The 16,171-nt window shown below is 40.3% G+C and overlaps 1 protein-coding gene across 2 annotated transcripts in view; it reads left to right on the top strand.

Moving 5' to 3' along the window:
- tenm2a (teneurin transmembrane protein 2a) overlaps window positions 1-16,171 on the top strand; it is a gene marked incomplete at its 5' end in the record, with an annotated part of 196,256 nt that overhangs the window by 176,697 nt on the left and 3,388 nt on the right. For both annotated transcript variants that reach the window (XM_079480154.1, XM_079480153.1), the window contains 15 exons: window positions 161-371; window positions 1,138-1,257; window positions 1,599-1,860; window positions 2,987-3,254; window positions 4,254-4,397; window positions 5,397-5,646; window positions 5,762-5,782; window positions 5,915-6,144; window positions 8,060-8,214; window positions 9,424-10,313; window positions 11,848-12,023; window positions 13,088-13,323; window positions 13,438-13,734; window positions 14,311-15,928; window positions 16,036-16,166. In XM_079480154.1, coding sequence (XP_079336280.1) covers window positions 161-371; window positions 1,138-1,257; window positions 1,599-1,860; window positions 2,987-3,254; window positions 4,254-4,397; window positions 5,397-5,646; window positions 5,762-5,782; window positions 5,915-6,144; window positions 8,060-8,214; window positions 9,424-10,313; window positions 11,848-12,023; window positions 13,088-13,323; window positions 13,438-13,734; window positions 14,311-15,928; window positions 16,036-16,166 — 5,009 coding nt within the window. The remainder of the gene's footprint in view (window positions 1-160; window positions 372-1,137; window positions 1,258-1,598; window positions 1,861-2,986; window positions 3,255-4,253; window positions 4,398-5,396; window positions 5,647-5,761; window positions 5,783-5,914; window positions 6,145-8,059; window positions 8,215-9,423; window positions 10,314-11,847; window positions 12,024-13,087; window positions 13,324-13,437; window positions 13,735-14,310; window positions 15,929-16,035; window positions 16,167-16,171) is intronic.

The raw sequence follows: 16,171 nt of genomic DNA, 5'->3' as shown, positions 1-16,171 counted from the left end.
AACGCTTTGATAAAAAAGAAAGGAAACTGTTGAACAAGAAGGCGTTTCATCAGAGGGGTAGATGAAAAGAAGATCTTCTGCCGGCTCAGGCAGCTCTGATTGATTGTGCGCTATTGTAATATGACGTTACTCATCATATTTCTGTTTCCTGTCTTTCAAGATGGTTTAACTGACTGTATGGATCCAGACTGCTGTATCCAAAGCCCCTGCCAGAACAGTCCACTCTGTAGAGGGTCCAGGGACCCCTTACAAGTCATCCAGCAGGGCCAGCACACCGAGCAGAAAGTCCGTTCCTTCTATGACCGTGTCAAGATGTTAGTGGGCCGGGACAGCACCCACATAATACCTGCTGACAACCCGTTTAATGCAAGGTAGCTCAATTTGCTGTAGTTTGTTAGGACTGTAAACAAATCACTTCTGAAATCCTGAGTTATCTGTATGAAATACAGAAAGTGTGCTGGACTCTGCACAAGTGGATATATGACTGGTTATACTCTCTTCTGTCTTTGTTGATAATCATTGGATGGCTTACTGCTGCCATGATCATTCCAATAAAATATATTCCGTTTATCATCAGTTTTTAAGCACAAATTTCGTGAGCAATGTTGTGTACTCACCAAAAGTGAAGCATTGCATTCCTTACTCTAGATTATTCCGTTTTTTCACATCACTTTCACAAATAAAAAGATCACGCAGTGATGGTATGTCTTTGCGCATTCGGACTTGTCAAACCATGCGTGTATTACATGTTCTTCGCGTGAACATCCCACATGTGAGTTTACTTGCGTGAGGCAAATATTGCGCATTCGCTACAATCGTATTGCCCTTTTCCCGCCGGGCAACGCAAATGATGCGAAATAGGTGATGCGATTTACACTAACTCGTAATATTCATCTCAGGTGCATCTTCCACGCATGTAGACATTTTTTCCCACATCTTTTCGCATCTTTGCATTGAGTTTGTTCTGTATGTGATTTACTCTTACAATTAGTTAAATTCTGGTGTGTTCAAAGCATAATACTCATCATCTGTAGTCTGAAAAAGTGTATTTGCTCGAAAATAAATGACACTAACTTAATTTTATCCACATTTGTTGGGTATCGAATGCCTGACGTCTTATTTGCTTGTTTCCGTCAGTTTGGCGTCACTGATCAGAGGTCAGGTGGTGACTACAGATGGAACCCCACTTGTGGGAGTGAACGTTTCCTTTGTCAAATACCCGCAGTATGGCTACACCCTCACACGCCAAGACGGGACGTAAGTATTCTACTTTAACCCCAACAGTCGAGCAACACACAAGACTCTTAGATGTTTAAATACCAGCTTGTTTTGTGACTTCTTAGTTTACTTAAGCTTCTAGTGATTCGGGGAGCTACGTACCAACTGAGCAAATCTTTATTAGATTCATTTGGAGTCGGGTAAATTCAGTCTTTTCATTAAAATGACTGCAATCTATCAAAACAATGAATTATTCCTCCCAGCGAAATGGCATTTATAATGGTAAAAGCATTCACGGTGTAATAGCGCTATCAATAACGCAAATACATATTTGTTTTATTTTCACTCTGTCTGCCTTCATCTCGCTCTGTTTTCATTAGGTTTGACCTCATTGCCAACGGTGGAGCCTCTCTCACCTTGCGCTTCGAACGCGCTCCCTTTTTGAGCCAAGAGCGCACGGTGTGGCTGCCGTGGAACATTTTCTACGCCATGGACACTCTGATGTTAAAGACGGAGGAGAACACGATCCCCAGCTGTGACCTCAGTGGCTTCGTGAGGCCCGATCCAGTGGTGGTGGCTTCACCCCTCTCCTCTTTCTTCAGTTCCAGACCAGGAGAGAGATCAATCATTCCAGAGACTCAGGTGAAAGATGAGACCCTCGGTTCTTGAGCACAAAGACCTCCATTACTGTAATGACCACCTTGACGCATTTCGCAGTGATGGGATTCTTTAATTAGAATTTTATTACACTTCCCTTAATTTGTTACGTTCACTTTTTATTTCTGCTCACTTCAACATCTCAAATTTGCATTCGTTTTTTTCGTTGCTTTTTTGTTCCATAACCTCTTTGTCTTTGATAATTTGTCATTCTTTTTTCTGTGGTCTTTTAGTAAATTGTTTGATAGGTCATTAACCTGATAGCAATCGCAGGTCAACCCTCATCTACCATCCTCACTCTAATTATCATATTTCCATTTTTTGTCATCTTTGTAAGCCTTTCATCTACCTTATGACCTTACTCACTGATTTCTTTTTCTTTCAATGTACCTTTTTGATCTCAGAGACAGTTTTACCCTCAAAGACTTACTGTAGCACATTTGCATATTGCAACACTTGTATGAATCAATTAAATAACTAAATAAAAGTATAAACTAAGTTAAATCTTCTTTTTGAACTAAATATAGGTTAAATACATTTACATATACGTACATTTTCATTATAAAACTACAACATAAAACAACTCACAATCTAAAATATTTTAATTTATACCATACCTTTTACATCCAGCTCTTGAAAGAAATTATTATATAATATATATAATTATATAGTTATTATATAAAATCTATTTATAATACGTGTGTAGGTAAATGCTTATTTTCATTAAATTAAATGTTTTTGTTTCATTCTGGAATCACTGACAAGCCTTCTCACAAGTCCCAAAATGTTTTTTATTTGCTTTTTTGCAGAAGGTGAACTAAAAAAAATAAAAAGAGGCAATAAACATGCAATGTATCCAAATCTCACTTTTTTCATTGCAAAGAAAACAAGTTAATATATTTTTTAAACACAATACTCTTGGCATGCACTTGTTTTTCACATTGCTTTTGGATGATTTTGTCACTCCTGGGTATTCATTTAGCTGGAAGTCAACAAACACTTTTGAAATGCTGATTAAAAGCAAGCTATGAATGTTCCTGTATTTGTTCCCCAGAATTGTATGCTAGGTCTCTGTAAATCAATCTTAAAAGCAGTATTCCATGTCCACCAGGTTCTACACGAGCAGATTGAGATTCCTGGCACCAGTCTGAAACTCTGTCACCTAAGCTCACGTACAGCTGGTTACCGTTCCTTGCTCAAGATCACCATGATCCAGGCCGTGGTGCCTCTCAGCCTGATCAAAGTGCACCTGATGGTTGCCGTGGAGGGTCACCTCTTCCAGAAGTGGTTCCATGCGTCTCCCAACCTTGCCTACACCTTCATATGGGACAAGACCGATGCGTACAGCCAGCGTGTCTACGGCCTGTCTGATGCAGTGGGTAAGCTCACAAAAAAAGTAAATTTTTAACATTGTTGAAACTCTGCATCCAGGACTGGAATTATTTATTTAAAAACAGCTTTTATTCAAGCACAGCAGTTAAACGGGTATTGTTAATAGGTCCTCGTGTTTATTGCCGCTCCGCTGAGAGATCACAGTCAGAGTTAGCACATCACATGGGATTATCGCTCATTCGTGTAAACGCAGGACCCAGGGATGCTATCGGCATTTAGGAAGCATTCAGCCTCACCGTCCGTGTCAGAGACCCCCACAGCTACAGTGCGCTTTGCCCTAGAAGAAGGAAAACTCTGTCAAAACATGTTTGCATTCGATAACCCACAATGCCTCTTGCTCAACTGTAACGTACACTGCCATACATGTTCACCTGCCTCATTGGTATATCTCTGTATGCATTTATGGTAACTGATTCATGAAGCTCTGTTCGACATTTATGCGAGTCGTATTGACTCTGCGGCAGCCACCCAGATCACACGGTTGTGTTTGAGAAGTGAAAGCTAGAATCTTTTCCAGCCGCGGGGTGTCTGAACAGATCATGTTCACACTTTACAGCGGTGCCCTGTGGTTGTGTGAATACACCCGAGATTGTGATTTGTGAAGGCTTGCCGATATCCTAATATATCCTATTGTACTTCTGCCCGGCGGTCAACAAAACTGGGGAAAGAAAAGTTGTGTTTTAGGGTCACATCTAGAATCCCACTGTTGCATCGCAGCGTTTGTGTGTGCGTTTCATGAACCGCTGAATTTTTATCGTTCTCTAAATTTCCCCGCTTTTAATTGAGCCTGTGGTTTTCAAATAAATATTTATATGCTGCCTCACTATTTCCCAGCTAGACTCCTCATCCAATCTGTTTCATTGTATGTAAATTAATCATCTCTAATATTGGCCTGTCATGTAGTTAATTAAACGTTGTTTTGATGCATTTTGTGTACTCTCTCTTTTTCTCGATTTAATTTCTCGTGCTCTCTCTCCGTCCCTAAGTCTCTGTGGGATATGAATATGAATCATGTCCCACTCTGGTGCTGTGGGAGAAGAGGACGGCTATGCTACAGGGCTATGAGCTGGAACCTTCCAATCTGGGCGGCTGGTCTCTGGACAAACACCATATACTCAACCTGCGCAGTGGTATGAACCTCATGATCTTATACTGTAAATACAATTAAAGCATGTGCATGTTACACATTAAAAATATACAAAAGGTGTATATCACCTCTGTATATTATCTAATGTATCCTGTGCATCTTGCAGTAAGGTTGCGATTTGCAACCACCAGCTCACTCCACCGCTCACCCCTCACTTTCGAAGCACTGCAGTGTCTGACACAGGAAAGATTTTGTTCCATTTTTGCTCTTTTGCCGAAGGAGATTTACCAAATTGCGCTCTGTAAAGCATTTTGTCTGTTTGGGGCCACTTTAGAAACAACATGGTGAATTCCATGCAAGGGACCCGCACTGTATGTAGATAGAAATAGCTCATTCTGAGGTAATAGAAACATAACGCATCATTATGTAAGGTCTTTATACACCTCTGAACACAGTTATGTATATTATATTGAAAAAATGACACCTTTAAGTTTAGGAGTGAGGCTTCATTCGTTTTCGTATGATTCACGTAGTACAAATTTGTAAGAAAAATGCCACCTTTTCCTGTGAGATCAGGTTTGTATGATGTCACTATTATGTCACTGTTTTGTCAAAAGCTGCTGCTTGTTAATAAACGGCCACTCACATAGTATCAATGACAGTTAAGTATTTACATAGGTTAACCAATCATAAAATAGGTTATTTATATTTAGATGAAGCAAAACACCCTGAAGACAAGGCAGAGGATGTCTTTTGAATGGAGGGGTATGACTTATTGTTTAACACAAGAGTAATACAATTAATGAACTGTCCAAACGTGTCATCAACACTGACGTCTGGCTATATTCTAATGATATTACATTATTTACAAATATTTGAACTTTATGAATGATTATACTGACTTGATTTGCATGTCAACCTGACAAATAGTTTAACGTAATAGCTCGGTGTGCATGTTACTTTAAAAACAAGTATTATAAATGAAATGGCACTTCACATTTAAACCGATATTGTTTTCTTTGTGTTATTTTGTCTGACACAGGCATTCTTCATAAGGGCAGTGGTGAGAACATCTTTGTGTCCCAGCAGCCGCCTATCATCACAAGTGTCATGGGTAACGGGCGTCGCCGCAGCATCTCGTGCCCGAGCTGTAATGGCCTGGCTGATGGAAATAAGCTGTTGGCACCTGTAGCCTTGGCAGCGGGCATCGATGGCAGCCTGTACGTCGGAGACTTGAATTTCATCCGTAGAGTTTATCCCAATCTCAATACCACGCGCATACTGGAACTTAGGTATTGAGAAAAAAATCAAAGTCATAAATCAAATGTACAGAACATGTTATATATATTTCCATTATGATTTGCATTGTAATTATGTAATTCTTTACCCTTCCTTTACATCCTACAGAAATAAGGATTTTCGACACAGGTGAGCCTTTAATTTCATTCACTTCTCATGTTTAATTCTTTAGTTTGGTTATCCACTTCATAGTACAAAAACACAAAAGCAGCTAATTGTGTATATGCATCACTGACTTCTCAATGATCTTATTTTTCACAGTAACAACCCCACTCATAAGTACTTCCTGGCTGTGGATCCAGTCTCTGGGGCTTTGTTCATCTCTGACACAAATTCTCGGAGAATCCACAAGGTGCGATCGCTTACTGCGGGCAGACTGCTAGCAGACAATGCAGAGGTTGTTGCGGGCACGGGAGAGCAATGTCTACCAATTGACGAGAGGTGCGGCGATGGGGGCAAAGCCATAGAAGCCACTCTCATGAGCCCCAAAGGTGAGACGCTGTAAACACTGGAAAATGGGTTTACATTGAGTCTGGTGTTGTTTCATTGATTATCTCCTTCAGACCACAATAATGTCTCAGCCCTGTCTTACACTCATAGGAGCCAAGCTGAGGTGAAGCAACACTTCTTTAGGCTGTCTTTACATCTTTTTCTTTGTAGCAGTGACACCTAACATGGATAAAAAGAGCCGTACCCTCCAGCTGCTTCTACAATCACAGAGAACATCCAACCTTAAGCTATTAATTAATTTCTAAATGTGCTATGGGGAGAACAAGTCTCTGGCTTCGGCTATTGGAGTCTCTTGGTATTCTCTCTTCCCCTGTCTATCTTTATCTCTCTATGATAATGTTACTTAATGTGCTGGCTCTTTTAACTCTAGGATGTTACAGAACAGGATTATACGGCTTTTGTTATCAGGACAGACCCTAACTAGCTTATAATACAAATAAGATCAAATTCATTATATTGGAATAGAAATATATACAGTATGTGACTATTTTACAAAATACTTTTACATGGTAATGATTTAAACTGACTTACATTTAACTTAGAGGGACCTGGAAATCTTGTAGAATCTTATTTATTAAAAATGTCATCACAGTTAAAAGAAAACGTTGAATTATGATTTATATATTTTTATATTAGTATTTTAATTTTATTAAAAAGTTTAAAAAATAACTAGCCATTCTAACACGCACTGTGAGTCAGCTGCGTTACTTATATGTAAATTTAACATGTTTAAGACTTTATTATATAGCTGTGGAAAAAAATTCACTATTTATTATTTTATTTTATAAAATAGTATTTTACTATTTAGGTAAAATTATGATTTTTGTTTCATTCTGTGAACTTCTAACAATATTTCTGACAAATTTCGCATAAAAGTATTGTTTCTATTTGCAGAAAATGAAAACTGGAGAAACTAACATAAAAGTATTTTATAAAAGTATTCCTCAAATACTGCAAAGAAAACAAGTTCATATTCCCTTCAGATTAATATTTGTACGTGTATTTTTGTAAAGTTGGGAAATTATTTTGTATATGATAACCTTGATTTTTCACAGTTTTCATGTGTCTTGTCATGCTGTCAGTCTTTCACATTGCTGTTGGGTGAAATAATGTCACTCCTGAGGTGACTGAGGTTTAATTTTATCCACAGCTCTATATGCAAAATTAAAAACACAAGACTGGACTAGTCTTGCTAAACAAACATCTTTATAACGTAGACATGTGAAAAAAACTAAACAGGAAGTGCACGAGTAAGGAAAAGATGAAGGTACCATTATAAGTTGGAGCAGGTTTTAAAAGTAAAATCCAGGTTTGGTTGAAGAAAAAATAGCCGGTCTGACACCAAACTGTCAAATGTGTCACATTGTCACATTTTCTGTGTGTGACGTTGACTTTGAGCGTGAGGAAAGCGAGTAGAGAGGTGGCAGACTACACAGGCCTCATTAATGAATCCCGGGTGACCATACACTGTGAAAAGACTCAGTCAAGTGCACTCAGACTTTCCCCTTGTGCTATTTGTCTCTGTGTTTTTGTTCAAACCCCTCTCTGTGACACACACCTACACAAGTCCGAAAGCAAGCAGCTTCCTGTCAGCCCTTAGAAATATTCTCCTGTCTTCTGTCTCTGATAGAGGATTGACACTGGAGTGACGTTTGATGGACAGGTTTTATTCGGTAGGTTATATAGGACAGGGACTTGTGAGAGAGAGACGCATTGAGCGGAGCCTGAAGATAAACTTAGACCGGGTTGAAACTAGATCAAACATTCAACTGGCTCTGATCATTAAAAACTCTTGTTGTGATTTGCCAAAGTCTGACAGTCTGACACAAAAAAGGTTTGTGATTCACTGCAACTTTTTGACTTTTCACCTTCTCTTGTTTGTTTTGCTTTTTGCAGGTATTGCCGTGGATAAGAATGGGCTCATGTACTTTGTGGATGCCACCATGATCAGGAAGGTGGATCAGAACGGCATCATCTCTACTCTGCTTGGAGCCAATGAGCTCAGTGCCGTGCGTCCATTGAGCTGTGACTCCAGCATGGATGTTAGTCAGGTCAGCCAACTCAATCACAGACCACATGATCTTTTACTTGCAGATAGAAATATGAAGTGGAAGGGTTAAAGGAATAGTCAATTCATACATTTCCAGCACAATCTCACAGCAAATGCTATTTTGTACGTAACTATTTTACGAGGTGGCTACTTTGTATGAATTTGCACGATATCACTGTACATTTAGTATGATTTGCTTTCGTGCCAGTGACGTTAGGTTTAGGGGCGGGGTTAGGGTGGGGCTTTAGTATTGCTTTTTGTTCTGGTATCGTACATGTTTGTTTGTTTGTTTCAAAACGTATGTTTTTATAGGAATTACCACCTCGGAGAATAGTTATGAATACCTGTGAGATCAGGAGCCGATGGCATAAACTGCTTAGACTAGTCTTAGAAGTTAATCATCCATTTAGTTTTTTTCAAGACTGGTCTGACCTTCTTTAAATCAGTTACATAAAAAGGTAGATTGGGTTAATTTGAAAATTAAAGACTGTTTAGTCCTAACTGATTGCTAGTCAGTGAGACTAGTTGTAGACGCTGTCTTAACTTAGCGGCTAATTTTATGCAACTGGTCCCAGGTTTACATTACACATCACACAAGCATACTGTGTCTTTTATTTTATATACATTTTTCCTGTTTCAATTATGTTGTGACTAAAAAGAACTATGCTACTTGAGCATCTTTAGTGTACTTTAGTCACGCATAATATTTGAAATGTACTCCTGGGATTTTATAAACCAGCTTTTTAAAGGGTATTGAAATACCTATCTATGCTGGGCTCTTATTAGCCATTTTTTAAATAACAGTTTACTTTGGTAATGAAGTTTGCACAATTACATTTCTGTCAAAGTATAACACTAAGTTAAAACGTTAAAGCCTTTGTTTTTAGGTGAAAAGATAATGAGAAATGTCTCAGTTAAGTGACCCTAAAATTGAAAACTGTGTTTTGCATTTTTGTGAATTAAGACCATTTTTGTGCCCATTTTAAAAACTGCTCATGAACTCCTCACAAGTCATAAAAAACATTTGGTAATTTAATGGGGCTTGTGCATCATTGTTTTAACTTGAATGCTCCAGTTTAAATCCATTATAATAGCATGGAAAAATATCTTCCATAGTACATTATTACGAATATATAGGAGGCTTACCAAATCAGAAGCCTGGAAAACATAAACAACATATTTATTTCAATTTGCTTTATTTTACATCCAGGTGCGGTTAGAATGGCCTACAGACTTGGCAGTAAACCCCATGGACAACTCTCTGTACGTGCTAGAAAACAATGTTATCCTCCGCATCACAGAGAACCACCAAGTCAGTGTCATTGCTGGACGGCCCATGCACTGCCAAGTGCCTGGCATTGACTATTCCCTCAGCAAACTGGCCATCCACTCAGCCCTGGAGAGCGCCACTGCTATTGCCATCTCCCACACTGGTGTGCTTTACATTGCCGAGACGGACGAAAAGAAGATCAATCGCGTACGACAGGTTAGCACGAACGGAGAGATGTCCCTACTGGCTGGCGCAGCATCCGAATGCGACTGTAAAAACGACGTCAACTGTAACTGCTTCGCAGGAGATGATGGTTATGCTACGGACGCCAGCCTCAACTCACCCATGTCTTTGGCAGTCTCACCGGACGGCACGCTGTACATCGCCGATCTCAATAACATTCGAATCCGCGCCGTGCGTACAAACCATCCCGGGCCTTCGGCGCTGGGGCGGTATGAGGTTGCATCACCTCAGGAACAAGAACTGTATGTGTTTAATGAGGAGGGCCTTCATCTACAGACCATCAGTTTAGTAACAGGTCTGCCGCTCTACAACTTCAGCTACAGTCCTGATGGAGAGCTGTCCACAGTGGTGGATAACTGCAATAATACCGTCAAGGTGCGAAGGGACGGAGCCGGGCAGGGTGGAGCGGGGTTGCTCAGACTCGTCCTGCAGTCTGAGAATCAGGTGGTTACGCTGGGACTGGATCCTGCAGGCAGTCTACGCTCTGTCTCTGCTCTTAACCAGGAAATAGTTCTGCTGGGTTATAATGGTAACACTGGATTATTGGCCACCATGGCTGATGAGACGGGCTGGACAACATTTTATGAGTAAGTTGCTGTGGTTTGTGATGTGCAGGTTTCGTCTATGCATTATAGGGGCTGTGTCCATCAAGCCATTTCTGCCGTGTTTTTTCAACTTTTTCCAATGCCCATTTTCTGAAATCGCCAGCAGCTGGCTTTATTTTCTGCAGACTCGGTTTGAAAAAAAAACATTCAAGCGCCCACAACCGGCGTTTTCAGCTAGCACCTGACGTTTTTACAGTAGTTGTGTAAAAGCACCTCGTGAATCTGGAGCCTTACACTCAAAATAAGATATGTCTAACATTTTTCAACCTGCTTATTGTAAATCTTGTGCACCCCAGAGCTCAGGTGTATAGTCATGATGCATTCCATTTGACTTCGAAAGCTGGACTTACACTTTGATGACATAAAGCTCTTGAAAAAAAATGAAGAGACCAGTTTTGCCTTTAATCTGCATTTCTATACAGTATGTATTGTGGCAATTCCAGTCCAGTGTCTGTTGAATTGCAACAGAAACAAACCTCAGTAGTGACATACTGTAAAGTCACCCAACAGCAATGTGAAAGAACAAGAGAATGCCAAGATGCATAAAATATTCGATAAAAACTCAGGTTTACAACGTTATAATATTGTTTTTATTTATTAAAATAATTGTTTAAGCTTGTTTATCCAAATGTTGTTTTGTAGTATATAATGCTAGTACTAAATAAATTGTCGGTAAGAATCAGGGTTGCCAAAACAATCATTTTAGAGTGGCCACTTTTATGGGATATAAAATATTTAATAATACACATGAACTTGATATTTATTGCTGAATGAGCATTCACTGAGTCAAAACTGTTTTGCAATTGCTTATACATACAGTCATCGACAGTAAAACATTGCAAATTTGCATTTAGTCTTACAGTGCATTACCAGATGTGCATTTTGTCAGAACATGTGTTTGAATGGCACACAGAGTAAATCCTTCTCTTTCCTGCAGAGATTAGTTCCAACCCTGTGGTAAAACACCTGCCTGTAGTTTTCAAGGGACATGAAGATATTGATTACATTTTTAAGGTGTGTGTGATTAGAGTTGGAACGCTCTGCAGGAATGCTCCTGAGAACTGAGCATTCCCAACACAGACAGACTGTGACAGATCTGTGACGGACTCCAGATATGCTCCCTAATGTTATGTTACAGAGAGAAAGAGAGAGACAGGGATGAAGCTGAACCTATATTAAGTGATTCACTGCTGGAGACATCACCAGGCTTCCAGTCTTAATCCTCTTTTTCCATCACTGTGTTCTGAACATGTGTCAGATAAAACCTCTCATCTGTTTGTACACATGACTCAAGTTAATGACGGCATATGAAGAAACACATTAATGAAATTAAAACTGCAGGATGCCTGAGAGAATAAATATGTAGTTATGTGAAGTGGGAATAAGTGTGTGGGAACATATGAGTCATCTTCTTTCTTGAGATGTTTTTGGATGTAATAACTGTGATTTTTCTCATTCTTTTCCCTTTATTAACTCTAAAATGTAGTTCCTAACATTTATTGCAATTATATTTCAGATATGACAGTGAAGGAAGACTAACCAATGTGACATACCCCACGGGAATGGTTACAAGTCTGCACAGAGAGATTGAAAAATCCATCAACATTGACATTGAGAGCTCCAACAGAGACGATGATGTCACTGTTATCACTAATCTTTCATCAGTAGAAGCATCTTATACTGTCGTGCAAGGTATGTCTGCTATATGTGATATAAATATAAATAAATCTAAACCTACGAAACAAATTTTAGGAGTAGATTTGAGTAGATTATTGGAATTCATAAGGAAATTAAATACTTTTAAGAATGTGTTGCAGAGTTTAATGTAGTGTCTGGTGCTATTATGCATCAGTGTAGACACAATTGGGTTGGTTTTATATTTCAAATGTATATATACATTATTTAATATATGTCAGTGCTAAATTGCATTGTCAGCAAGAATCAGGGTTGCCAAGCCTGCGGCTATTTGTGTTTTTATTCCACGGCTTAAAAGTGGATCCGACGCATATGATCAGAGAAAAAATCATTACCCTACAGCACGTAAATATTTACTGTCTTCCATCTGCCTTCAACCACAAACCCCACCATCCCAAAGCTTATTTTGTCTGTTAGTAAGAAAAGACAAAGAGAGAGAGAGAGAGAGAGAGAGAGAGAGACTGTACTGCTTGTGTTCTCCTTGCATGGCATACAAAACTAAAAAGACAGACTTCAATACCACCAAACATAACACAGGCAAGGCAAACTCTGGATGAATTACAAATGATTTATACCTGGGAGAATTTTCTTCAGATCTTTTACTGTAGCTGTACTTTGTCCAGCCTGTGCTGATAACAGCTGCTTTAGATGGATCCTTGACTAACTAATGGAGTTTATTATATATACAGTAAACCTAATGCTGCAACACATTTTTAAAAGCATTTACTTATAAATTATAAACGATATTGTCTCTGTATGAATGCATTCTGCTCAAATCAGTTTCACGGGTTGTAATTTATGTATAATGGATTTTCTGATGCATAATGAATGTATGTGCTCCGAAACAAACGCATTCAAGGTTTCAAATCATTTGTTATAAACAAAGCGTTGCTCTTGTTATCTTTTATGATCAAAAGAAAGACAGCAAGACTGTTCTAGACCTGATAAATGCCCTACAGCCATTTCAGGAGGTCAAAATAAATCAGGTGTTTTTTCTGCCATGAAGTATGTTGTACCTAATATTTAATTGTCATTATATGTTACTCTACTGCCCCCTGCAGATCAAGTACGGAACAGTTACCAGCTGTGTAACAACGGCACGCTAAGAGTTATGTACGCCAATGGGATGGGCATCAGCTACCACACAGAGCCGCATATTCTGGCAGGATCAGTGAGTCCCACCATCGGCCGCAGGAACATCACCTTACCCACTGACAACGGTCTAAATTCTATAGAGTGGAGGCTACGGAAAGAGATCACCAAGGGGAAGGTCACCGTGTTTGGAAGGAAACTACGGGTAGGCACACATTCTAAAATGACTGAATAAGATAATTGATGTAATACATTATTTATCAGTTACTAAACTAAGCAGAGGGAAGGATATCACACTAAATGTTTATGCAATTTGCAGGCACACGGGCGCAACCTGCTGTCAATTGACTTTGACCGGAACACAAGAACAGAGAAGATTTACGACGACCACAGGAAGTTCACATTGAGGATCACATACGATGCACAGGGCAGACCGGCGATATGGCAGCCCAGCAGCAGCCTCGCGGTGGTCAATGTGTCGTATTCCAATACAGGCCAGCTGGTGGGTCTGCACAGAGGAAGTATGAGTGAGAGAACAGAGTTTGACACACAGGGCCGAATACTCTCAAGATCTTTTGTAGACGGAAAGGTGTGGAGCTACAGTTACCTGGACAAGGCAAGTTCAGTTTCTGATTTTAAGTGACAGTTCAGTCATCATTTCGTTCAAGACCTGTATATGACTCTTTTTCTGTGGAAAACTACAGAACATATTTTGAGAAATCTAAATATCATTGGTTTTATGTCCACACAATCAAATTCAAAGGGGGCTAATGTTGTTTGGATAGCAACATTCTTAATCTTCTTTTGTGTTCTCCAGAAGGAAGAAAGTCATAGAGGTTTGAAATAACGTGTGTGTAAATAATTTCCATTTTTGGGTGAACTATCCCTTTAATGGTATTTGTTTACAACTGTAAACTTTATAAGTGTTGGAATGATCTGCAATGTGTTAATAAGATTAGTTATCAAAATTAATTATGTGGCGTTACATGATTAATTTTCAATAGGCCCAAGAATGTTGAAATAATGCAATTTAATATAAAATAATATATTGTCACATTAATAAAACTATTCGTGTATAATTGAATTTCCCAACATATAATGCAATAATCCTGATTAACGGTTTTTATATTGTGAATTTGTTTGGTAATGAATATAATTGTAACAATGATTTATAAAATCTTTCTCTCCATAGTCCATGGTGCTGCTCCTGCAGAGTCAGAGACAATACATCTTTGAGTTCGACACATCTAATCACATCACAGCAGTCACCATGCCCAGCGTTGCCCGTCACACCATGTTCACGCACGTCTCCATCGGCTACATCCGCAACACCTATAACCCACCAGAGAGCAATGCATCCATCATCTACGACTTCAGCGAGGATGGACGCCCCCAGGCCACCTTTTTCCTGGGTACCGGCCGTCGTGTTCTCTACAAGTACGGCAAGCTGGCCAAGCTATCTGAGATCTTATACGACAGCACGGCCATCACCTTCGGCTATGACGAGACAGCCGGCGTGCTAAAAATGGTCAACTTGCAGAGCGGCGGCTTCTCTTGCACTATCCGGTATCGTAAAATGGGTCCGCTGATCGACAAACAGATCTATCGCTTCTCCGAAGAAGGTATGGTCAACGCACGCTTTGACTACACTTACCATGACAACAGTTTCCGGATCGCCAGCATGAAGCCGGTGATCAGCGAGACGCCGTTGCCTGTGGATCTGTACCGCTACGATGAGATCTCCGGGAAAATCGAGCACTTTGGAAAGTTTGGAGTCATCTATTATGACATCAATCAGATAATCACCACGGCTGTGATGACCCTCAGCAAGCATTTCGACGCTCATGGACGTATCAAGGAAGTGCAGTACGAGATCTTCCGCTCTCTCATGTACTGGATGACGGTGCAATATGACAACATGGGCAGAGTAATCAAACGGGAGCTCAAGATTGGGCCATACGCCAACACCACACAGTATCGCTATGAGTACGATGGTGACGGACAACTCAGTGGCGTAAAGGTCAACGACTGGTCCACGTGGCGCTACAGCTACGACTTAAATGGCAACCTCCATCTGCTCAATCCAGGTAACAGCGCCCGACTCATGCCGCTCCGTTATGACCTCCGAGACCGCATCACGCGACTAGGTGACGTGCAGTACCGTCTGGATGAAGATGGCTACCTCAGCCAAAGGGGCGGCGATGTCTTCGACTACAATTCTAAAGGCCAGCTGGTGCGCGCTTATAGCCGCATAGCCGGAGGATGGAGCGTTCAGTATCATTACGATGGATTCGGACGCAGAGTTTCTTCTAAGAACAGCCTGGGTCAACACCTCCAGTTCTTTTATGCCGACCTGAACCACCCGACTCGGGTCACGCATGTGTTCAACCACTCCAGCTCGGAAATCAGCTCTTTGTACTATGACCTGCAGGGCCATCTGTTTGCCATGGAAGTAAGTAGTGGGGAAGAGTACTACATAGCGTCTGACAACACGGGGACCCCGCTGGCTGTCTTTAGCAGCAACGGGCAAATGATCAAACAGGTGCAGTACACAGCTTATGGGGAGGTGTACCATGACTCCAACCCTGAATTCCAGCTGGTCATTGGCTTCCATGGAGGACTTTATGACTCCCAAACCAAACTTGTGCATTTCACACAGAGAGATTACGATGTTTTAGCAGCCAGATGGACATCACCCGATTATACCATGTGGCAGAAGATTGGCAAAGATTTGGCACCCTTTAACTTGTACATGTTTAAGAACAACAACCCTCTCAGTGACATGCTGGATGTGAAGAATTATGTCACAGGTGAGAATTTAGAACTTGATTGCTTAGTGGCTTTGTCTCTAAATGAATGAATCACTCTCTTATATAAAATCACAGCCTTAATTCCCATTTGTACATTTGATTCACAGATGTGAAGAGTTGGCTGGTGATGTTTGGCTTCCAGCTCAGCAACATTATCCCAGGTTTTCCCAGACACACGCTTTATTTTGTGGATCCACCATATGAGCTGCTTGCCAGTCAAGAAAGTGAAAATGGGCAGGTGAG

Source organism: Barbatula barbatula, assembly GCF_947034865.1.
Source record: "Barbatula barbatula genome assembly, chromosome: 18".
Lineage (NCBI taxonomy): Eukaryota > Metazoa > Chordata > Actinopteri > Cypriniformes > Nemacheilidae > Barbatula > Barbatula barbatula.
This window is presented reverse-complemented; position numbering and strand designations above follow the sequence as displayed.